General features: G+C 46.0%; 1 protein-coding gene across 16 annotated transcripts in view; it reads right to left on the reverse strand.

Annotated features, from left to right (window-relative positions):
• The window catches only part of ATP11C (ATPase phospholipid transporting 11C), a 174,623-nt gene that overhangs the window by 39,088 nt on the left and 110,805 nt on the right, over positions 1–24,730 (reverse strand). For all 16 annotated transcript variants that reach the window (XR_007148902.1, XR_007148901.1, XR_007148904.1 and 13 more), the window contains 10 exons: positions 23,835–23,985; positions 22,573–22,770; positions 17,067–17,228; positions 16,305–16,456; positions 15,188–15,259; positions 13,258–13,331; positions 10,982–11,085; positions 10,365–10,546; positions 8,648–8,911; positions 4,725–4,899 (listed from right to left, as the gene is read on the reverse strand). Coding sequence is in view for 12 of the 16 variants with exons in the window: in XM_047843597.1 (XP_047699553.1) it covers positions 4,725–4,899; positions 8,648–8,911; positions 10,365–10,546; positions 10,982–11,085; positions 13,258–13,331; positions 15,188–15,259; positions 16,305–16,456; positions 17,067–17,228; positions 22,573–22,770; positions 23,835–23,985 (1,534 nt within the window). In the remaining 4 variants the exon portion in view is untranslated. The remainder of the gene's footprint in view (positions 1–4,724; positions 4,900–8,647; positions 8,912–10,364; positions 10,547–10,981; positions 11,086–13,257; positions 13,332–15,187; positions 15,260–16,304; positions 16,457–17,066; positions 17,229–22,572; positions 22,771–23,834; positions 23,986–24,730) is intronic.

Raw genomic sequence — 24,730 nt, forward strand, 5'->3', positions numbered from 1 at the left:
CACACATCCTTTCAGATGAGGTGCTGAGTGTGAGAGTCAGAGTTACCCAGAAAGCTGGTTTGGGGTAACACGCACAGGGCTACCGGAATAAGAGTGGGTAGTGAGAGAACAACGCTTCTAGAAGCTCTCCATCTCTCCTCCCTGCGGACACAACCACTTCCTTCGGCGCATTCCCATATCCCCGGGGACTTACCTCATGTTAAGTTCTTACACCCATCCAGCGGCCAACTAAACTTCACTAGACCTCCCAGTGCTCGGTATGACTTAATCTCTGCTACAGGCAGCTGCATTTGTAGATGGGGACAGCTTCAAGATGGCTGCGACTTGCAGAAAGTTCCCTGAGATATGTTTATGAAGCCTGTCCCTGTTCCCTGAGTGTCTCTTCAAGATGTGTCAATGACGGGGCGCCTGGGTGGCTCAGTCGGTTAAGCATCCGACTTCAGCTCAGGTCATGATCTCACGGTCCCTGAGTTCGAGCCCCGCGTCGGGCTCTGTGCTGACGGCTCAGCCTGGAGCCTGCTTCCGATTCCGTGTCTCCCTCTCTCTCTGCCCCTCCCCTGCTCATGCTCTGTCTCTCTCTGTCTCAAAAATAAATGAAAACATAAAAAAAAAACCCTAAAAACAAAAAAGATGTGTCAATGACGCAGGGCCACTCACTGCTGTGTTCGGGGTGGGCAGCAAATAAAAGTCATCTTGCCCCGGTGGAATGACTTGTAGGAGTATATCGGGTAAGCAGTTACCCTCCCACCCTGGGTTTGAGACAATGACTGCTTTATGTGTCACCCCCCCAAGCCCCCAGAATCTGGCAGCTTTTAAAAAGCTTACATAATGAAGTAGCTAACTAATGCCTTGCAAAAATTCTGTCCTCGGAATTGCTTTTAGCAGTTAACATAAATAAAACCCATTTGTGACATAAGCCATTAAAAATAATTTACACACGGTTAAGCCGCCCCACAGTCTTTTCTTTAAACAAAATTCAGTCAGGTTTCGGTTGTACGAAATGGCGTACAAAAACCCACATCCGATTCCATTTAACACACAAATGTTATTGTGAAATGCTGTCTTTCTCCTACTCCCGCCCATCAGCTCGGTTCTCTTTAAAGTGTTTTAGAAGACTCTGAGAAATAATCTGTAAATAAGTCAAAGACGAAATTAAAGAACCCAAACTAAATTTGTGTTTTTTCTTAGTAAAGTCCAACGTATTCTTCTTTTAAATGCTTACTTACTGATTTTTGAGAGAGAGAGAGAGAGCACGCACGAGCAGGAGAAGGGCAGAGAGAGAGTGGGAGACGGGACCCGGAGCGGGCTCTCTGCGCTGTCGATGCGAGGCGCGAACTCACAAACCGGGAGGCCGTGACCTGAGCCCAAGTCGGACACTTAACCGACTGAGCCACTCAGGCGCCCCCTAAATTTGATTTCGATGGGCTACAATACTGGTTACCTAACTGCACCGGGGACAGATGTGCGGTAATGATTAGCACCTCAAGGAAGAAAAACTGCAGCCAGGAAAGGTCTAGGGAAAGCAATAACATTATCAAGGGTGACAGCGTCTGCATAAAAATAGATTAAGAAGATTAAGGGTCGTCCTTGTGGACCGATAAAAAGATATATAGCCATGGACAATCAAATCACGAAAGATTTAGACAGGTAAACGTGGTGTTTTTTTACTGTGCCCCGGGTCACCTGGATTAAGAACTTGCCTTCAATCTCTCGATAGCTTCATGAAAAAGAAATCAATCTACTAAAAACTATTTATCGATCAACTACAACTGTACACAATATATCAGGCTGGGCACACACCTTAAGCAACAGATAATGGAAGTGCAGAGATAAAGAATGAATACAAGAATATCAGATCATCAGATTAACAAGGAATGCTAACAATGTGAAGTATCTGTGCAAGAGAAGACCTAACGCTGTCCTCTAAGTTGACCACGCGAAAAGGCCTATGATGGCAGAGAAGGGAGAGGACACTACATGCCAGAGTAATGAGGAATGATTTTACGGAAGGAAGAGTCCTTGTATCGAAATCACGAAAGACGGTTAAAGATTTGTGGGGACAGGGGCGCCTGGGTGGCTCCGTCGGTTGAGTGTCCGACTTCGGCTCAGGTTGATCTCACGGTTCGGGAGTTTGAGCCCGGGGTCGGGCTCCGTACTGACAGCTCAGAGCCTGGAGCCTGCTTCGGATTCTGTGTCTCCCTCTCTCTCTGCTCCTCCCCGGCTCACACTCTTGTCTCTCTCTCAGAAATAAACAAAGATTAAAAAAAATTTGTGGGGATGGGGAAAAGGGGCTTGGAGGAGTATTCCAGAGTGGGAATGAGCTAAGGCGCATGGCCAGGTGTATATAATATATGCTCAGAAAACCGACTGGCTTGACCACATCAGTGAGTTTTCACATGGGGGGTGGGGCGGGGCACGGACAGGTACATCGGGGTCCAGATCAACAGGGGGCAATATTCTGAAAGTAGGAGTAGGGTGCAGGAGGAATGGGAAGAAAAAGCAAGACTGCAGGCCCAGAGCGAAGCTAGGTGGCTAGTGACGAGAGCAGTTCAGGAAGCTGTTACCAGGCCTGGACCTGGCAGGAAAGCAAAGAATAGATGAATAGGACAAGGTCCCAGAAAATGGAAGAATTTGGTGACTGAGACCACACGGAAGGGTAAAGCATGGGGGAGGGCAACAGAGATTTCAAGGTTTTGAATCCAGAAACCTGGAAGCACAGGGAGGTCGGTCACTGATGCGGAAGACCAGGAAGATGGCCCGCTCTAAAGCTGGGATGAGCAGGTAAGGACACACCCAAGAAGACGAGTTCCGGAAGCAGCTGGAGAAATCAAGTGGAAACCGAGTATCTGGACTGGGGAAGTGACTGGAAGTCACCTATATGGACATGACAGACGAGAAGGTGATATCCTGGAAGACGTGACTCTACCGAAGCATCACTTCCTGGGCAGTGGAGTAGGCAGGATCCTAGTGAGTGATTTGAACAAAAGGCAGTAAATGTAGGGGAAAAAAAGAGATATTGCCTCTGACCAAAGGGACAGATTTCTATGGACATGGTTCTGGTAGGATCCGCTTCCTCACCTGGGGTGACTGAGGCTCTGAAGGTGGAAGACAAAAAGAAAAGCATCTGATGGTGGTGGGGACTGAGAGCGAGACGAAAGTAGATGGAGACAATGCCCTCAATTAGGATGGGCCGTGTGTGTGTGTGTGTGTGTGTGTGTGTGCGCGCGCACGCAAAGTAGGGTGGAGGGCTTGTGTAAAGGGTGAGCGAAAGACACTGCCATCCCTTGGGTCTAGAGCAAGCGGCAGCATAAAGTGAGGAAGCAAAGTTAACACACATGAAAGAATACAGTGTATACAGAAGCGGCAAAGTGTGTAACTGAGACTCTAAGGTTCTTCGGACCCAGTAAGTACAAAAAAGCAAGGGCAAACAGATCAACGTGGGCTTAGAGGGGCTGGAGAAACCACCGTTCGGGGAATGGCCCTTGAACTGGGTTGAATTAGGAGTAAGATTTCTGTTAGGGCCGAGAGGAATTCAGAGAAAATCCCAGATGAGGAAAGCTTTCGAGGCTGGCATGAGCACGGCATGGGGAAGGGACACAACGGGAGGAACCAACAGGAGCAGAGGGTTCGGGCTGGACACGGGAGTGACAGTGGACACAGAGCACGGACAGACATAATAAGGGCCAACAGGGGGGAAGCCGAGTGCCCCTCATCCCTACTGAAAGTGCTGGAGTCAGAGCAGACGAGACGGGAGAAGCGGTTCGTTTTAACAAGATGGTACCCAAATGAGAGCTATGGCCAAAGGTGGGATCAAGGTGACCATATATAGAGTGAGGGAGGGAGGGAAGGAGAACAGAAGGGCCACAGGTGTTTGGTGACTTAGGGCGCGAGAGAAGGGGAGCAGTGGCAACGAGAATAACGAAGACAAGGGAGAAAACAAACCGGCCTGCAGGAGGAAATCAGAAGACCTGTGTTGGACACTAGCATTTAATAGGACAGCGTGGGTTCCACATGGAGCTGTGAAGCAGGCAGCTAGAAATAGGAGATTTGACGTGAAGGAAAACTCAGGGCCAGAGCCTATCCACGAGAGTCATGCCAACTAGTGTGTTTGGAGAGACAGGCTGGAAGTAGAAAGCAGAAGGAAGACTTAGCCCCAGAGAAAAATGATAATTAGAGAGAAGTGAGAAGATGGAACAAAATAAAAAGACACTAGGTTGCCAAGTAGGGGAAAAAAAAAAAAGTCAAGATTGTGGACCACAGACAGAAACCAGGGGAGGGAAGTCGTAAGGGGGATACGGCGGAGGGTGCGAACCGCGGCAGGGAAACGAGGAGGCGCACAGAAGACCGCGGGCCGGATCTGGCGAGGAGGTCACCGCTCTCCCCTAGGCCATCCCGTGGAATAGGATGAGAAGAGAACACACGGGGCTAACGTGACAGGGGAGCCGGGAGCGGCGGGATGGAGGCGGCAGGCGGCAGGCGCCAAGCGCTCATTAGAGAAGGTTCGAAGGCAAGGAACTGGACAGCCGGCTTGAGGGGACCAGAAGCCCGGGTTCATTCAAATTGGCGGGCGGACTCCCGCATTTGACCGCAAAGAAGCAGCCTGCGCAGGTGTGATAAAGGAAAGGGGGCTCTGCGAAGGAAGAAGTTAGAAGTTAAGCGAACATCTGTTTGCCCGTACGTGCACAGAAACCCCCAGAATGGAACATGAACTAGTGTCCAGGTACCTGGGCTTTCTGCAGCGGGGCCATCCGGCAACAGAGCACCGCGGTACACTTCATACAGATCTGTAAGAAGATGCTTTTGTAGTTGTTAGAGCTGGAGTCCTGGCTGGAATTGAGTATGAGTGACAATGTGGAGCCATCGATGATTAATCCGTATTCCTGATGTTCTGTCCATGCTCTGGAAAAGAAAAAACCAGGCTGTAAGTGAATCTTTTATGCATTTCTATTCAGGAACCGGAGTTTTTAAAGAACCACAAAGGGGATGGGGCGGCTGGGTGGCGCAGTCGGTTAAGCGTCCGACTTCAGCCAGCTCACGATCTCGCGGTCCGGGAGTTCGAGCCCCGCATCCGGCTCTGGGCTGATGGCTCAGAGCCTGGAGCCTGTTTCCAATTCTGTGTCTCCCTCTCTCTCTGCCCCTGCCCCTGCCCCGTTCATGCTCTGTCTCTCTCTGTCCCAAAAATAAATAAACATTGGAAAAAAAAAAAACCCACAAAGGGGAGGGCCCCACATAAAAGTCCCCACCGATCAGGTTCCTGGACCTGTAAAGAGGCAAATGTCTCTCATAATGGCACAACAGAGGTTCTCCGTGACATCTTTGGAGACTCAAGATGCCCATATAGATATTAAGTTCTAAAAGGTATAAAAATAATGGACATTTAGCGGGCGGGCTCTGTGTTAGAAACTCATGGTGAATTTTGGAAATTACACATCAGTCAGTCAAGCTCTGACAGGAAGACAAATCGTCAATCTGAAAACTCGTTAGTAATACAGGGAAAAGACAAAATGGCTTTGGGCACAGAAACCACAGGAGACCTCTCTTCCTGAATGACAAAGCCTTGTCGACAGACCTGGCTTCTCAAAAATGACGGAGAACCTAAAAGACACAGTGTTCATAAAAAAATACCATGATAATGTATTGATGTAATGACAGACGTTCCTTAAATAAGTATCATTTTATACTGGATTAGTGGTTCTTAACCATAGCCTTCTCGTTGGAATCATCTGGTCAGCTTTAAAAAATTGCCCATGCCTGAGGTCTATTCCCAGACAAATGAAGTCTTGGGCAGTGCTTGGTTATTCAAAGGTAGATGTTCCAGAAAGCTCTGTAGGTGATTCTCACGCACAGCCGGGACGACTAAGAGATATTAGGTGCCAGGAAAGACAAATGGAACAGGTGCCAAGTACTTAAGAAAACCATATGGGGGGACACTTACAACTGCGAAAATTCTCCCAATTAACATTTCATTTTTTTGTAATCAAGAAAAAAAACCAGTGATGAATCAAGGGAACCTTGGATGCCATTTGGGAAGTACTGCAGGATCTCATCGCTATGGATTCGTTTGTCGAATTGTACGCGTCCGGAAGGTTACCGTTTAAGGGACTCTTGGTAAAATTCCTGGGAGTTTTCTTAAAGGCTACGTTCTGACTCACTAGGGTAGGGGTGGGCCAGGAGATTCTGTATTTCTCGCAATACTACAGTGTCTTTTGTACTTGTCCACGTTCTGCTTCGTAATTTTAGAAGTGTGTTTTATTCCCTAATTAAAGAGATATCAATCAGGTGTTCGCCTTCGCTTCCCTACTCACAGAGCTGACTTAATGTGCAAGAAACAGTGGCTCGGTAATCCATCAAGCAATATTTGTAAACATCAACTGCAAGCAGGACATATAAGAAGAATGGAGAGAATTATTAACCCATCTTTCCTTGGAGAAGAGAAAAACCTCCTTAAGGGGACAGAAGTCTACGTGACGGAACAGACGCAAACGACACTGAAAGGCCACTGATCCAGAGGCTGGGACAATAAATGACAGGAAAGAACAGCGTCGTAGAAAGACGGGGCAGAATGAGGTGAGGGGAGAAAATGCGTGCTGGGGTGCATTAGGAAAGCGAGTTGAAAAGGTCACTTGAGGCCTCTGCTGCGACCTCATTCTGCGGGTAACGGAGAACCACTCGTCTGGCAGAGGGACTTAAGGGCTTCCAGGCATGGGTTGCTAGGAATTTGATGTGCAGCACTCACAGTGAGAACGGAAACCTGAATGAGGCTTGGTGGCTGATCTGAAGCGGAAGGGGACAGCGACAGAGGCAGAAGCTGGCGAAAGTGATCCTGGGTCCGATGCTTCTGTAACTCGAGGGAGGTCTGTGCCCAGCTCCGAGAACATGAACCGCAAGTGGGAATGTTCTGAGATGTTTCATAAGCCCTGGCTTTGCCAAAAGTGCCCCAGAGCCGCGGAATGGTGCTACGGACTGAATTACGCCCCACGCCCCCAACCGCCACACGGCAAGTCCTATGTTGAAGCTCTAACCCCCGATGTGACGGCATTTGGAACTGGGACCTTTGGGAGGAGACTAGCTTTGATGAAGTCATGACGGTGGAGCCCTTATGAGGAGATCGGCGCCCTCGTAAGAAGAGACATCAGCACTTCTTCCTTCTGTGGCGTGTTAAGGATACCGCGGAAGGTAGCCAGAGAGGGACCTCACCAGAACTCGGCCATGCCGGCACCCTGACCTCACGCTTCTAGACCCCAGAAATAGGAGGAATCAGTTTCTACTGTTTAAGCTACCTGGTCTATGCTATTCTGTTACGTTAGCCGGAGCAGACTAAGACAAATGGACAAGGAAAATGTAATTTGGACTGCCTTTATAAGTACCACTTGGCTAAAGGAAGGAAACATTTATGACAGGCAATTAATAAAAACACGTTTACTCTCACTGATGCCCAAGTACCAGAAGAACAACAGCTGGCTTAGAAATGGCCACAGACTCATGAATACGGGGAGATCATTTTGAAAGCTTGTTTAAATGCTAGAGATGGGGATCCAGACACAGCACAGTTGTTAAAACAGCCTAGGCTCTTTGGCTAGACTTGCTCCACCCCGTGTTGGCTATGTGATCTTGAGTAAGTTACCGCATCTCTCTGAGCCTCTCTCTGTAAATGTTTTATTTATTTTGAGAGAGAGAGAGAGAGAGAGAGAGAGAGAGAGAGAGAGAGAGAGAGAAGGAGAAAGGGCAAGCGAGGAGGGGCAAAGAGAGAGAGGGAGACACAGAATCCGAAGCAGGATCCAGCCTCTGGGCTGTCAGCAAAAGAGCCTGACGCAGGGCTCGAACTCACGGACCAGGAGATCATGACCTGAGCTGAAGTCGGATGCTTAACTGACTGAGCCACCCAGGCACCTCACGAATTATTACCTTTGTAAATGTTTATTTATTTATTTTGAAAGAGAGACAGAGAGAGGCAGAGACAGACAGGAAGAGAGAACGAATCCCAAGCAGGTTCCACACCGTCAGCGCAGAGCCCAATGCGGGGCTCGAACTCACAAATCGTAAAATCATGATCTGAGCCAAATCAAGAGTCGGACGCTTACCCGACTGAGTCACCCAGGCGTCCCTCTGGGCACTGAATTACTATGCATCAGTGGCCTTCCTGGAGACCCTTAAGTTCTACAAGTTCTTCCTAAGCAGCTAGTTGAAAGCAGAGGTGAAGTGGCCATGTTATTAGCAGGTACCTGGCTTCCTTCGGAGTTCTGGGGCATGAAAATCCACACAGAAAATGGCTCTAGGACCTCAAATTGCATAGAAAATGTTCTAGAGGCTGGTTTCATTGCATCTAATTTAAGAGACCATGAGAAGGAGTATTTTTTCTTATGAGTGCTGAGGGCTAACTACCCAGACCCTAAACATTAAGAAAACGGAACCACTTTCCTAAAGCTTGAGAAATACAGGATTTTCTATTAAATTAAAAGAGAGGCAGAAGGCGCCATGATCTCAAATGGGCCATTAGCCAAGTCCTCAGGGAAGGTTTTAACATATAAGGATAAAACACCTGCAAACAAAGAATGATAAATCATAGAAAATGGAGCCTTCTGCACAAACGGCTGTGCCTTACACTTACGCTAACGCCTAAATATAAGAAACTGACGCAGTTCCTTACTTTTTAAGGCTTCTAGTACTTTTAGGAAAATCATGCAGCAACTTCTTCCGATATTCTATCAGCAATTCATGTAATCGATCCTCCTTCCTTTCACTTTCTTCGATGGTTTTTGTAGTCAGTTCCAAGAGCTCAGTGCTGGTTTGGAAAAGGCGGCACGCATAGCAGGTGGATTTGGCCGTCTCCATCTTGTCCCCGGTAAGCACCCAGACTTTCAGACCTGCTGCATGCAGAGCTTCAATGGTCTCGGCTGCTTGATCTTGTAGCCTGGGAATACAAAGGCAACCTTGTTATCCTCAAAAATACTGGACACAGATTCTGCAAGAAGCCTTGCTAAAGAGAATCTCTTTACAATTCACAGCAATTCTGGAGTCCTGACATGTTGTCGGTTGGTTTTCTTATATAGCTTCTACTCTTTCTGGTATATCTGGCATAGTTTTACTTACTAAAACGAATTTCCAACAGTGAGGTTTGAAAGAGTTCACGACATCTCTTTAGGGAGCTGGTATCCGATGGCAGAATTGAGAATCATCACTCTTAGCTAAAATGTTCATAAACTCACCAAACATTCTTATTCACTGCCACTTTCACGTATTCCATTATATTTCATGTCTCACCAAAACAAATAGTTAACATGGTTTAAAACAGAAAAGGCCAAACACATTCTAACGAGAGACTGAAGCAAGTTAACCAATCCCCATTGCTGAGGAGCTCTAAGAATAGCAAAGCCGACCATCCAGAAAGACAATTTAAGCATAAATCTGGAAGGTAAGGACAGAAGAATACTTTGAGTTGCCTTTGGCCAGAGAATAACAAAGAAATTAGACTAAATGAATCCCATTAAAATTTCAGTATCTTCCAATGTGGCTGAAACATACATATGCGTGTGTAAATTTTTGTTTGCTTCAGTCTCATAATTTGCATTTATAATTTCTGAAGAACTCCTAAAATATTAAGAGTCTAAAACCTATTCTTTCAGACAGATCAATGCTGGAGCCCTACAATCATGTCTAGTGGAGCTCAGCCTGTAGAGTTAAAGCAAATTATTTGAAAGTATGCAAAAACACGCTCTAGCCTATTAAACCAGGTTCGACTGAGCTCCTATGTTGTTTGCTCTAACTTGAATTTCCTTTCTGCTCATTTCTGTCTGTCAGAGTCTTACCAATTCTATCAGGCACGAGTTCAAATGATGCCTCGAGCACAAAGCTCTCTAGACATCTCAAGACTATTTCATAAATATTTGCATAAATAAATGGATGGCTTTGCAAACATTCAAAAGATCTCAGAGATGACGGATTCATTCTTCTAAGCCATAAATACTTAACAAAAATCATCACCAGCATGCCTGGGTGGCTCAGCCAGTTTAGCGTCGACTTCGGCTCAGGCCATGATCTCACGGTTCGTGAGTTCGAGCCCCGTGTCTGGATCAAGCTCTCTGCTGTCAGTGCAGGGTCTGCTTCGCTTCGTATCCTCTGCCGTCCCGCCCCCCACCGGCCGCGCATCCCCCACTCATGTTCTCTGTCTCTCTTTCTCTCTCTCTTTCTGCCCCCCTTCTTCCCTCCCTCTCCAAACAAACCTATTCCCACAAACAATTCAAAATCTGGTGTATCAACAGACCTGAATAAAACATTTCAAAATTTGAGAATAAATTACCAATGTGGACAGATACCACCCTAAATGACCGGTCATTAAAATAACAGGAATATCACTGTGTAGTTACTTGTCTTCCACTGCAGTGGCTCCAATTAAATTCATATTTGTCTCAATATCATCAAAAACCTTTTCCATTTTTTCTTCTCTGTCTTGTAAGGCCATCTTCGCCTCAATGAGCTGTCTGTTAATTCTTTCATAATCATCTGGAGCAATTTCTTTGAAGGCTACACAAAGTGTCCGATACCCGTCCTAGAAGTGAAGTTATTTCCCAAATTATTTCCAAATAATTGGAAAACCCCCCACACCCTCTTTAAATACTCTTGCCTCACTGTACAGAAGAGAAATTTTGATATATTTTTAGCAAAACGCATACACTAACAGATTGCAACTAAAATGGTAACGTTCAAATTAGGTTCAGAACAACAAAACAATAGCTCTCGGGGTTAAAAAAAAGGGGGGGGGGCGCAAAACACAAACCAAAAATTCTCGAGAAGACTTCAAGTCTACATATTCTGAATGGATACTTGCTCCAGGATAATGTTTTCCATTAAAATAAGGAATATAGTATTACTAAATCCCCAAATGTAAAAATAGACCATAAACATGCTAAAATTCATTTAAACATGTAAGCAGCAATCCCACAAAATAGCCATCTCTAGCACTTGTGGGGGAGTGTAGGCTCACCATAGCATTACGTTCCACATGGGCTTTAGTTAACTCAATTTCATGATTTTGCACCCTGGGGAAAACCGCAGAGTCTGCTCCTTTACAAAAGAGAAGTATGTCTCCTAAAATAAAACACCAAAATACTCAACTTAGAATGGTCAGACTGGTTGGTACTGGGATTTGAAGAACAGATACCTTCATGGCGGCCCCTCCCACCCAGCTATGGTGGACCCCGGGTCTGCCCAGCAAGGCTCACCCCAATGGAATGAGACATCTTGACCTCTAACCTCTCAGGACAATGCCCACTACCTCTTAAGACTAATATGTACACAAATAATAACTCCGAGTACGCAAGTAGCTCTGTTAAAATATACTTCCTTTCAGTGAATCATGGAAGAGCATGCTCGTGTCAAGAAGCTGCTTCTGAATTCTCTTTGACAACGTGGTCAAGCCTGGTCTAAAGTGCACACACGGACGGCCTCTACAGGTGTCAAGGGCTAAATCCAAGTGCAAATAAGATAAAATCACTTTGAATACACTAGAGGTTGATTTAAAAACGGTGGCTGGGGGCGCCTGGGTGGCTCAGTCGGTTGAGCGTCCGACTTCGGCTCAGGTCATGATCTCGCGGTTCGTGGGTTTCAGCCCCACGTTGGGCTCTGTGCTGACAGCTCGGAGCCTGGATCCGGTTTCGGATTCTGTCTCTCTCTCTCTCTCTGCCCACCCCCCCTTCTCTCTCTCAAAAATAAATAAACGTTAAAAAAAATTAAAAACGGTGGCTTGACCTTTTTTAATGGAAACTGGAAAACAGCCCTGTAGAGTGCGAGTACAAGTGCGGCTTGAGATCACCCATGCATCCGGCAAGGTAGGCAAGGGTGAGCATTAAGAAAGACACTTCACTTGGGCGCCTGGGTGGCGCAGTCGGTTAAGCGTCCGACTTCAGCCAGGTCACGATCTCGCGGTCCGGGAGTTCGAGCCCCGCGTCGGGCTCTGGGCTGATGGCTCGGAGCCTGGAGCCTGTTTCCGATGCTGTGTCTCCCTCTCTCTCTGCCCCTGCCCCGTTCATGCTCTGTCTCTCTCTGTCCCCAAAATAAATAAACGTTGAAAAAAAAAAAAAAAAAAAAGAAAGACACTTCACCCTTATAAGGCAAAGTGCTGAGTTCAACAAGTTCAAAAGAAGTGCAGCTCTGAGGTCTAGACCCTTGGCAGACCACTCTCCCCGGCCACCACGCCATCTGCGGTAGAACGCATGTGTGCACGTATATATTACCGGTAAGGATACCGAGCATTTCAAACGTTCAGCGGCTTTTAAAAACATTTCCCCTCGCACATCCACAGTGGGTTTAAAAGTCACAGAGCAGATCCTGCACTCGCATAATGAAATCGATTTCATGACCTGGCAGTCACACCACAAAGTATGAATAAAGTGGGAAATGTTCCCCCAAGGGTCTGTCTCTATCTTCCCATTCTCCCACCAAGGGATGTGGGGCAGATTTAACACCGAAAAGTAAATTACTAGGATAGAATCAAGGGAAATTTGAAAAACTACCCAGAGACAGACAGACACAGTCTCTCTCTCTCTCTCGCACGCACGCACGCACGCATCTGAGGGCCCGCAAATGAGGCAGGAGTGCTCCTCCATGGCTCTCGTTCAACCGGAGCAGAAGGGATCTCGGCCACCATGGCTCCTGCAGAAGACATGGGGACTCCTGGGACGATGGTACCGGTTCCAAAGCAAAAAGGGCAAGCCTCCGCACTCTGTCAGAGAGCCCAGCGAGCTACAGTGAAGCCACAAGACCCTTTCCCAGCAGTCTGGACCTGGGTCATCCCTAGCCTGCCTGTTCCCAGGAAGTATGAAGCAGTGGGAAATAAGGAAGATCAGGCAGGGAGCGCCAACAACTCTCTACACTCAAGAATTCTACTGCTAATGGGGCGTCTGGATGGCTCAGTCAGTTAAGCGTCCGACTTTGGCTCAGGTCATGATCTCGCGGTTCACGGGTTCGAGCCCCGGGTCTGGCCCTGTGCTGCCAGCTCAGAGCCTGGAGCCTGCTTCGGATTCTGGGTCTCCCTCCCTCCCTCTCTCTGCCTCCCCCTCCCCCCCCACTCGAGCTCTGTCTCTCTCCCAAAAATAAACGTTATAAAAATAAATACATTAAGGCATATACAGAAACTCCTGCTTTGCAGGAGTTTAGGCAATCACATACTATGTAAAATGTTTTCCTTTCTTAAAACACCTCATTCAACATACAACGCTACAAACGGCAAAAGAGAAAAAGCCAAGTCTTTAAAATGTGTACCTGCTTGAGTTTTCACAATTACACTCATACGACGGCGGACAGAATCGAAGTTTAAGGTGTGAAGGAGTTCGTACCTTTATGAGAAGACAAATGAGAAAAAGAAAACACCTAGATCACATGGGGAAAATAAAACACAACAGGAACGTCTTGAATAGACTTTCCCCTTTTGGTAAGGGCTGCTGGTTGGGTGCGCAGCTGGTGTTTTCCATTTTGTCTTTGAAATTTTTCTGCGCTTAGAACATGGGGTCAGAGGCTACAGGTGTTCGTTAAGGGATATCTGTATCCTCTCGTTACGTGACTTACAATGGTAAGGAGCGAGCGACCATGTGGGAATGGGGCGCAAAGAGTTGCCCGACCAGGCCATTTCCGGAGGGGTCTAGGAACAGTCCCGCTCTGCCAATTATCTTAATCATCTATGGGTGCCTCCTGTGTGTCGAGCACAATGTGAGGGACTGGAAAACAGACAAGAATCTGCCTGAGTCTCTTCCCTCGAGAGGCTCACCGTATGAGAAAGGAAGCAGAGGGTCATGAGATGATTACCTGTCCACCTGCCATATGATGTAGTGAAGGGAGTCACAGGGGAGATGGGAAAGCACAGAAGGAAGACATCTGCAGGAAGGCTTCCTGGAAGAGGCAGTGCCTGGGCTGTGTTCTGCAGGAGTGACATGATGAAGGTAGGGTGTCATGGCATTCGGAGTAGAGGAAAGGGCATGTGCAAAGGGGTAGGGGGACATGAAGGAGTTCACTAAAGCTTGAAATCTAGTCGATAGGGGAACAGAAAGAGGGGTGAGCAAGGGCTGGGAAATGAGAACACTGTGGGCCATTTCGGAGATTTGGAATTTGATCCTAAGAGTGCCAGGAATCCACTGAAGGGTTTAAAACAGTAGAATGACACGATCAGATCTGTGCTATTAATGAGATGAGAGAATGCAGAGAAGTAAAAATAAGACTTACCTGCAAAAACATGGGGAAATATTTTTTGAAGAGAAACAACTTGGATGCAAGTATTTCACCTACCAATAGTTACTATGAAGGCTGTTTCCTGATGGGAGCGAGCGGGTCACTGGTTCTGGGATGGGGTGTATGAACGGGATACCTACACGTAGCGTATTATTCGGTGTGGACCAGATAGGGGCACTGCTCTGAACTGGCTCCCTCTCTGACTCTAATAATGACTGGACTCCAATAGAATCTGGACTCTAATAATGACTCCGGGCTCCTGGCAGTCAGGCCAAAGCACCTTCCTCCGGCTTCTACGCATCACTTCCCCACGGGGCACATTCCCCAAACACATCCGTACATACTACAGGTTTCCGAGATGGGTCTCACGAGATGCTAGGGGCCAGAATGGAAATCACGTAAGCTAATTACATTTCAAATTCAGAAGAAGGAATTCAGATTAATCACAGAGCCTAATTAAAATCTGCTATTAAGCCAAGGTGGTTTTGTTCACTGGGATCTCTGTAGAGAAGAAGAAACAAAGCAACACTGTTGCCTCGGGGTACCCGCCCCGGGGCTCACACTTGAGCGCCTAGAAGGCGACAAAGTTTTTGACATCAAAGCTGCCATGATTGGCTGGCCTGCCACCCCGGAGTGGCTGGGTTCCGGAAAGCAGGTTTCCTACATGTTCATGGATTTTTCTTACAGCATGTGTTGGAGGCCTAAAATTGGCATCTAAATTTCAGAAACAAAGTCCAGGCAGACTCTCATTCAGGCTACTGGACCCATATGTGAGCCAAATGGGGATAATTTCCACCTCAAGTCCCAGTTTCTAGCATCCTATGAGAAATGTCTTCTTTCCAACTACACTTACATAAAACTCCGAGCTGGGACAGCGGCATCTTATGCCTTCATCGAGAAAGATTCCTTTGTCGCACGGGGGACCGTGGGGTTAAGAAGTGATAAACATCGAACACGCAGGGCTACTTACACTTCTATTTCTTTTCTTTGGTTCTCTACTCTCATATGGCCATTCCGAATTCCTACAAACGTGAACCCGTACCTGTCAAAACACACAAAGAGACCTCTGTGTACCTCTAGAGAGCGATTAATTGTCCCTTGCGCTGTCCCTTGCGCTAGTACTTTAAACAAGTACTAAACTCATACTTGTTTAGTATTTTCTTCTCTTTCATGTGAAAAATCTCAGTCCATAACCATACCTCTCTGTACCAGCTGAGATGAAAACACCGAGGAAGTCAAAGCCCAGTCATGAATGATAACCAAAGGAAGAGGCAATTTGTAATTCCAATCCTGTAGCTAACACATCGGGTGACCTTTTAACCACTTAATGATCTCAGGCCTCAAGGGTCAAACGGGGCTGTCAGTTACAGAGTGACGTCAAAATTGCTGCGAACACTTCAGAAATAACATGTGTGGTACAGAAAGTGGCCACTGTTATGTAATTCGCAGAATATAATATGAACATTTGGACTTCTGGCCGGCATGCATAAATAGTCATGGAAGTTACAGCTAGGCATCGCTATTTCCTTTCTGGTCTTAATTGGCTAGGTTTGGGGAATTTTTCACACACGTTCAGATAAAGCAGTTCGGGTTTTTGGTAAAGAATATTTATAAGATAAGGTGATTGAAGCAAACAGGAAAAACCACTCCGGCCCTCCTGTGATTTCGCTTTCTCCAGAGCAGTACAAGAAGTGCTTACTCTCTTTTTTTGGGCTTCAAAAATGCTAATGTATCTCTCTACAACTTATCTCGGGGTTTTTAAACCAGCTTTATGGAGGTCTGACCGATACGCAAAGCACAATATGTACTTAACGCGTGCAACCTGAGAAGTCTGAACGCACGAAAATAGCCACAGTATCATCGCCACAAGCAGGCTAAGAGGCATATCCGACACGTCTCAAAATCGCCTTGTGACCCACTGGTGTTGTGTTGTCTGTGGTCCACGACACTTAGCGGGCCTCCCCTCTTAACAGATTCTGAAGTGCGGAGTACTGTGTCGTCAGCCACACGTACAGTGCTGGGCAGCAGATCTCTCGATCTCTAGAACTTACTGGTCTAGGTAGGTCTAGCGTAACAGAAACGCTTACTTTTTCGCTCCTTTCACCAAAGCGATTTCATCTGGCGAAGAGGACATATACGTCAATTCCGCAGATTCGGGAGGCCCATCCACAGCATCGCTTGTTTTAACTTCTACAGTATGACATAAACACAAGGCACGCAGAAAGAGCTCTTCTCGGTTCTGTGGATCAGGAACAGAAAAACGACTCTATGATCTTCCCTTGGATCACTTGGTAGTCGGTGAACAGAGAAAAGGTACCGATGTGAGAAAATGTTACCACCTCCAGCAAACTGAAAGCTCTAAATCTCTAATACTCAAATGAGCTGGCTGTCCTCCCTTGTACCTGACAGCATCCCCGGTTCTCAAGGAAAATACCCCAGGGGCTGCGTTAACTCCTTCAGGCTACCACCGTGCCACCTAATGCTAAATCGGCGGATTCTTTATGGCCTCAAAGAGCTCATTCGCCATCGAATTCACAATCTGGCAACAGCTCAGGTGCAGGGAGACTTGGGTTCATTTAATGTCTCGACGCTCCTGGGACTTGAACGATTTGGCAAGACATTAGCCTTGGAGCAGCTCATATTTTTAAAGACAAAGCACAAAGGATTCTGCCCGGACAGACGGACAAGGGAAACTTCTCCCCAACTGCCACTTTCCACAATTCTGTTTATAAATGCTCCTGGCTTGCAACTTCCGGGGGCGTTAGTGAAACAAGAAAGTTGCGGTCAAAACAACAAAACAACACTTAGATTGACTTTGCACGCTAAAGTGACAACGCAGAGAACGCCACCTTATCCGCTTTGTCAAAATACGTTAAGGGCCCGTCAGTTTGAGAGAGTCCATCAGTCTCCGGAGCTACGCCTTTATACTTGTGGCCGTCTATGCAGCACTCGATGAATTCCATGCTGTTTTCCGTGAGCGTTCCAGTCTTGTCTGTAAATATATAATCCACCTAAAGACAAGGACACACACATAGGCAGTTTTACCTTCTTCAGTGGGATTAGTTTTGAGTGAAGCTCTCAGGCAGGCCTGTTTTCATATCCATAGCAAAGCACATTTTGTAAGACTTCTGGTCAAATGTCAGGTAATTTACAAAAGCGGCAGTACGGAAAGAGTGGGAAATGAACAAGTACTTTTAAAGACACTGAAACAGTATCACATGTCCAAGGTAGAAATAAGAATATACTGACCACTTATTACACACACACACACACACACACACACACACACACACACACACGTGCGCGCACACACAATACTTGGGAGGAACCTAAATTAATAGGGATGTAACAAAACTTTTCCTTAAAAAGGAAAATTTACTATGAATATACTGGATTGAAGTAAAATGCACTGTTATACAATGCATATTGAGTCAGACAATATAGACGGTCAGGGAAAATAATAATGTTAAGAGTTAATGAGGAGACATAGTAAGTCTATAATGTTCAAAAGCATAAATGAAATTTCTTTCCACACACCGTGAATATTTTTAGATACTACTGAACACATTTTCTAAGTTAAAAAAAAAAACAGTGGAGTTTATAATACTAGGTTAAAGTAGAATATAAGCAAAAAAAGTATTAGCATACTTTCATAAATAATGGGGAAAAAAATAAGCCAGGAAATAAACTTTCCGGGCAAAATAAACCGTTTTGAGCACTTGCATTTTATCTCAATTTTTATCTCTTCTATTTATAACATCTGGCTTTTTGGAAACCCACAATTTTATCCTCCTTTTTGGCAATTGATGCTTAAATAGTTAAAATGATGGGCTGACAGGACCAAGCGTAAGCACAAGATTAAGGTTTTCATTATGTAAGGGAGAAAGAGACGAACTTCAGCAGTAGTTGCTTTCTAATTATTTTTCAAAGCCTTTCACGGCAGCAGCACTGGCACAAATATAGCATTCCAATCTTCCTTTTTTTTTTTGCTCTGTTAGCCAGCCAAGTCTGAATTCTCTCTTTAAATTAATCCAAGTGGTATTATTCCTGTATCATCTAGATTTTTCCAGTTAAAAGAAAATTCCTTGGGGCTTTTTTCCTGATCCGAATTATTTACCTTCGTATTCCCCTGAAGGTTGTCCTGGGTGATTGCACGTGGATGGGCATCAACCCATTTAGAAATCTTTTAAGAGTATCAGAGGTGGTGGTTTTAAAAATATATAGTGCAGGGGTGCCTGGGTGGCTCAGGCAGTTAAGCATCAGACTTTGGCTCGGGTTGTGGTCTCACCGCTCCCGGGTTCGAACCCCACATCGGGCTCTGTGATGATGGCTTGGAGCCTGCCTGGGATTCTCTGTCTCCCTCTCTTTTTGCCCCTGTCCTGCTCTCTCTCTCGCTCTCTCTCAGAATGAATAAATAAACTTAAAAAAAAAAAAAAACCTTTAGAAAAATCTATAGTGCAGAAAATGTTAAAAAAAAAAACAAACAAACTACAGTGCAGGGGAACCTGGGTGGCTCAGTTGGTTAAGTGTCTGACTTTGGCTCAGGTCATCTCACTGTTCATGGGTTTGAGCCCCACAACAGGTTCTGGGCTGACAGCGCAGAGCCTGCTTGGGATTCTCTCTCTCTGCCCCTTCCTTGTTCGTATGCTCTGTTTCTCCCTCTCTCAAAATCAATTGTTTCCCTACAATATAACATTTTGTGCAGCACGGATCTGTATCACACTCACTTACAGGGCTTGTTAAAACTCGGAGTGTTGGTCTCTATTCCCCGGTTTCTGATTCAGCAGTTCTGAGGCAAGGCTAGGTAATATGAATTCTTTTTTTTTTTTTTTAAGTTTATTTCTTTATTTTGAGAGAAAGGGAGAGAGAGGGAGGGAGGGAGGGAGAGAAAATCCCAAGCAGGTTCGGTATCGCCAGCACAAAGCCCTATGCGGGGCTTGAACTCACAAACCGTGAGATCATCGCCTGAGCCAAAATCAAGTCTGGATGCTTAACACACTGAGTCACCCAGGTGCCCCCGGTACTGCGCATTTCTAGTAAGTTCCTAGGTGATGCTGATGCTGCTGGTCCAGGGATTCTGCTTTGAGAACCACTGCTCTACTTATTACGTACCTTATACTCAGGAAAGGGGGGGGGGGGGGGGGGGAGGACAGGATCAGTTGTTACTAATATTCTCACATTTCATTATCTAGTTTTTTTAATGTTTATGTATTTATTTTTGAGAGAGAGAGAACAAGTTGGGGAGGGGCAGAGAGAGAGGGAGCCACAGAATCCGAAGCAGACTCCAGGCTCCGAGCTGTCAGCTCAGAGCCCGACACGGGGCTCGAACCCGCGAACCGCAAGATCATGACCTGAGCCGAAGTCGGACGCTCAACCGATTGAGCCACCCGGGCGCCCCAAAAGTATTATCACGTTTCATGAGCCAGAGAGCCTACTGCTTGCCCGACTTCAACAGTCTCCTCCTTTCTAGTCCAACCCACCACTTTATGGATGCGAAGCCTGAAGTGAGACAGCTGTTCTGGGGTAGAAAAGGCCCTGAGCTAAAGGTTCGTGAACACGTTGAAACATCTATTTTGTAGGTAAACAAATTTTCATTATCGTTCAACCTAATGGCTCCACCACCTACGAACCTCGTGACCCTGGAAAAAACCCTTCATCCCTGTGAGGTTTAAATATTAACCTTAAATAACCCAGCCTGCTGCACAAGCCTGTAAACTTAAGAAAATAGGGGCGGCTGGGTGGCTTAGTTGGTCAAGTGTCCCACTGTTGATTCCAGCTCAGGTCACGATCTCCTGCTTTGTGGGATCGAGCCCCACGTCGGGCTCTGCGCCCACAGCGCAAAGCCTGCTTGGGATTCGCTCCCCTCTCTCTCTCTGTCCCTCCTGTGCTCGGGCTCGCTCTCTCAAAATAAATGAACTTAAAAAAAAAAAGACTGGAAAATAAAGTACGATAATAAATGCTTATAAACTGTAAGGTGTCATGAAGATGCTGATCGTCGCTGCTGCTGACCTGACCCAAATCGCACAGCACCTGACTCTTTCCATCATCCCGGAGGCCTTGTTGTTCTGATCACTTATCACATCGCTGTAGTTAAGTACGATACGGGTGTTTCCCTAACTAGATGGTGAACAACTTGAGGGTTCCTTGTTTACTCTGTGATAGCAACCTCAGTACCAGCAACATATTCTTGATATGCAGTGGACGTTCAATAGCTAACGACTGGGCGGAATTTCCGGAATCAGAGTGTCTACTCAGACACGCCATTCGGCACAGCTGGAAGACCTGAAGGGGCTATTTGTAAAACATCAACGTGGGTCATTTTTAAAGAGTGTGAAGCAAGGGTCTGCAATGGTATCGATGGGAACTAACGGGCACTGCTTTTTTGTAACATGAAGTCCTACGGATCTGAAATTATGACTCACCAAAGAGGAAACGGGTTACACTTAATTTTGTGCGTACTGGTCCACTGAATGCTAAATGGCCTGGGAAACGATTTCAAGACTTCTTTGCATTTTCATTCAGGTCGTTTCCACACAGCTAGGCTGGTAATGAAGGCAAGTTGTTGTTACACCGTATAAATGGAAGTAGTGATCTGGCTATTAACTTAGTGATTTGACTCAAGGACCATCACACCGGGAAAGGCAGGTTTGGGTGGGGGAACAACATGGTGGCCGAAATGAAAACTGTGGTTTCTTTTCACTGATCAAATTTACCAGATCGTTACCCAAAGCTCTACTTGACTCTCTGCAGCGTGACTACGGCCTGAATGATAGGAACAAGATTACATTCCCATAGGCAATGTGGATCTGCTGAGGTGGAGATCTGAAAGAAAGAGGAAGAGTCCCATTTGGCGGACCTGGCCTGGACACCCTGCCTGTCCCTGGCGCGCTCGGGGAGTCACACGCAGAACGGTGGCTGTTCTGTTTGCAGTACCCTGGGGCTGTCGCCACGTTCATCCTTAGGGAGGTTAATCCCCAGGTCCAGGTCCTGGATCTGGAATAGGCAGATCTGCTCAACTAAAGCACCTGTCCAGGCAAGTTCACCAGAGGTGGCTTATCACTCAATTTTTTTTTTTTTTTTTTGCATGCAATGCTGCCATAGAGTGATGCTTTTTATTGGGACGAAAGTAGTTCTATTCAGACAGCTCTGTTCCCGGGATGAAAACTTCTGGTTTAAAAAGGTTAAGTAAGGTCAGCCGTGGCAGCTGAAGTCACCTTCAAAAGAGTCTTTCGGGAACAATATCTAAGGGAAAAGCATTTGTTCATTCGTTTCTGGTTCTCTCCTTGGTGACTCAGTATCTCTGTGGGATGCACGTCCCACAGTCGGGGGTTCTGGAGCCGTGCAGTCAGGTCTCAACAAGATGTTATCTGGAGTGTCCTTTCACCCTTGGGACTGTAGCTGTTGAGACCGTCCTGGGGTTTAGGCAGAGGCTGGATAAAGAACAGAAAGGGCAGAGGCAGAGGGGAGACTAAATTCAGGAAGAGAGTTTTGAGGTGCAGATGTAAGTCGGCACCATTTAAAACCAGAGTGAGGCCCTGTTCCAGCCGCGTGGCTCCACGCACTGAATTTGCATCACGCAGTCATAGAAATGACATTTCCGCAGCCTTGACATTCTAAATATCATGAGAATGAAATGAAAGCCAAAAAAAAAATTCCCACAGCTTGTGAAGATCATTACACGGCACACGGTAAATTCAGACAAAGGGAAAAACTTTCTCAATATTGATAAGAGAAGCGCCTAAGAAGTCATCCTTTGAAGAATGACAGCTAGCCTGCACCGGCTTGGAGAACGAATGAGGCCACGGCCTGGGCTGCACTGGTATATGAAGCAAAAAGCATTTTGAGGAGTGCGTGCCCTCACATTTTGCCTCCATTTAAATTCTTGCACTGGAATAAACAAGCCTGCTTGCTAGGAATGTATTCGTCTGATCAGAAACACATCGAGCAAATGTCAGCAGGCCAACACTGGTCAATTCTGTTTACGGAACGAAATGCATTTGCAAAATAGCTTTGTTTACTACCCTAGAGTCCATCCCCAAATGACAACAGCCGGGGACTACTGTCTGTTCCAAAGCAATAACCCATACTCTAACCACATCACCAGGAGAAGTGATAGGCAAATTTCTCTAACATTCAAATTTAACATATAAACCGGGATACTCCTCAAAAATGCCAACAAAATAACGTTATAGCCACGAAAACAGTGCTTGCCTTCATGATATGCCCGTATAAAGGAATATTTGAATCACATTTCCAAATGCGAAAGGGTCACGTACATTGGTGATTGGCGATCGAGGGTCTAAGAAAAGATATTTTCAATATGTTAACTTCTTGTAAGTACAAACACGTTCTAACCTGCCCAAGTTCTTCATTAAGGTCTGATGTGTTGACCAGGGCTCCTTCATTAATTTCTTCATCATAGAAATCCTTATCCCATGAAATGAAGAAAGAGCCCAAGAATTTCTGCATTTCTACTGTGACATACATGGAGACAGGAATGATGAAGTTGAATAGAACCATGAATGACAGGAAGTCAGTGAACATTTTCAAAACCTAAAACAAAGGAAATAGTTCATGCTGATTAGACACACGGTTCCATCAGACAAGTACGAGACAACCAGCTTTCTTTTTATTTCAATGCTGAAAGCACTGCTCTTGCTATAAAAAAAAAAAAAAAACCTTCCTACCAATACTAGGTCAGTGGCCAAAATTCTTATCACAGCATGTAAAATCAACATTTAAGAATACCCCCAATTTTGGGGCGCCTGGGTGGCTCACTCGGTTAAGCGTCTGACTCTTGGTTTCAGCTCAGGTCATGGTCTCATGGTTCGGGAGTTCGAGCCCCACGTTGGGCTCTCTGTGCTGACAGTGTGGAGCCTGCTCGGGATCCTCTCTCCCCCATTCTCTCTGCCCCTCCCATGCTCGTTCTCTCTCTCAAAATAAATAAATCAATCAACTTAAATAAAAATTTGAAAACACCCTCAATTTTATCATTATTTTTCAGTAAATGTACCTTTTGACTTCATGTTTTTTCACTTCCTTAAATTCTCTGCCCTCCCCCCAGTAAGAATGTAGGATCAAAGTTTCTATGTATGTGTCGATTATGTTCCTACCATTATCACAAGCCAGGGATTTCTTGTTCAGCTGTTTAAAACTCTTAGGGCGCCTGGGTGGCTCAGTCAGTTAAGCATCTGACTTTAGCTCAGGTCACGATCTCACGGTCCGCGAGTTCGAGCCCCGCGTCGGGCTCTGTGCTGACCGCTCAGAGCCTGGAGCCTGTTTCAGATTCTTTGTCTCCCTCTCTCTCTGCCCCTCCCCCGTTCATGCTCTATCTCAAAAATAAATAAACGTTAAAAACAAAAAAAAATTAAAAAAAAAAAACCACAACTCTAAACTAAAGGGCCAGAAACAAGCACAGATGTCTAAAGTTAAAAAAAAACTATAAAACTTCTTCAATATCTAATAGCTTAGGGCTGCCAGACGACGAGGAGAAAACTCAGAAGCTAACAAAAGGTATCATTATCTGAGCAACATTTCAATAAACGGCGGCCTGGTCAGAAAGTGCTAGGGTTAAAATGTCTAGCAAGAGTTAAAAGTTGCGGCATAACACAGGTTACCTTCAAAGTCTCCCGCTCTTTCTGAGTCTTTTGGTTATACCAAGGTTCGTCGTTATATGGGGTACTTTGCCAGACATACTTTAGAGTCGTGCACACTGCAGCTTTGGCCAGTAAGATGAATAAATACACAATCAGGAAGGCGTTAATGGATCTGAAAAAAATAAGATATGATGGATTTAGAAACCACAGCGTTCTTGACGGTATCAACCACACGTACGTGTAACTGTTCCGTTTCCTAAAGCTCCTCCCGTGTGCAGTGTGTAACCATAGCACAAGCCGGTATGTACAAACCTCGGTTATCACCGTGGAAGCATTATTCCCAGGTGGTCACGTGGAAAGGCCAGCCCCGACCTGTTCGTTGGTCACCACTGCTCCCCCAAAATACAGTGGCTAACTAGCTTAACACACCTATGATCAGGATCCACCAGCGATAGGAGACACACACGCATGCACATCACCTGCTCAACCCTTATAGAAAGACTAGGTCGTTTCCGTTTCCCTAAATCCTAAGGGTTGGCAGTAGAGAGCGGGGGAGCAAATGTGAAATCCTCAAACCGAGGACGGATTCTTTTAATCTGGAAGTAGAGCTATGGAGAGGGTGCCACTGATGTACTGGGTATCCATGGCAACGACACAGTGAGGTCCAATGCTGTAGCAACTGGCTTGAAGATCTAGCAAGTACCACGTCAGTAGTCGCCAGGGCACCGTTCTCTATGTTGCTGAACTTCCCCATGTACAGCCAGTAGAGGAACCCAAGCCAATTGTCTAGCAGCAAAACGGAATACATCTATATTTCAACTCAACGTTGCCCTTGAATAGCTACACGAGCTTAGGTAAGTCACTTATCATCTCGGAGACCATTTCTTCATCCGCAAAGCAGACAGGCTGATAGGAAT

This window comes from Prionailurus viverrinus, chromosome X, assembly GCF_022837055.1.
Source record: "Prionailurus viverrinus isolate Anna chromosome X, UM_Priviv_1.0, whole genome shotgun sequence".
NCBI lineage: Eukaryota > Metazoa > Chordata > Mammalia > Carnivora > Felidae > Prionailurus > Prionailurus viverrinus.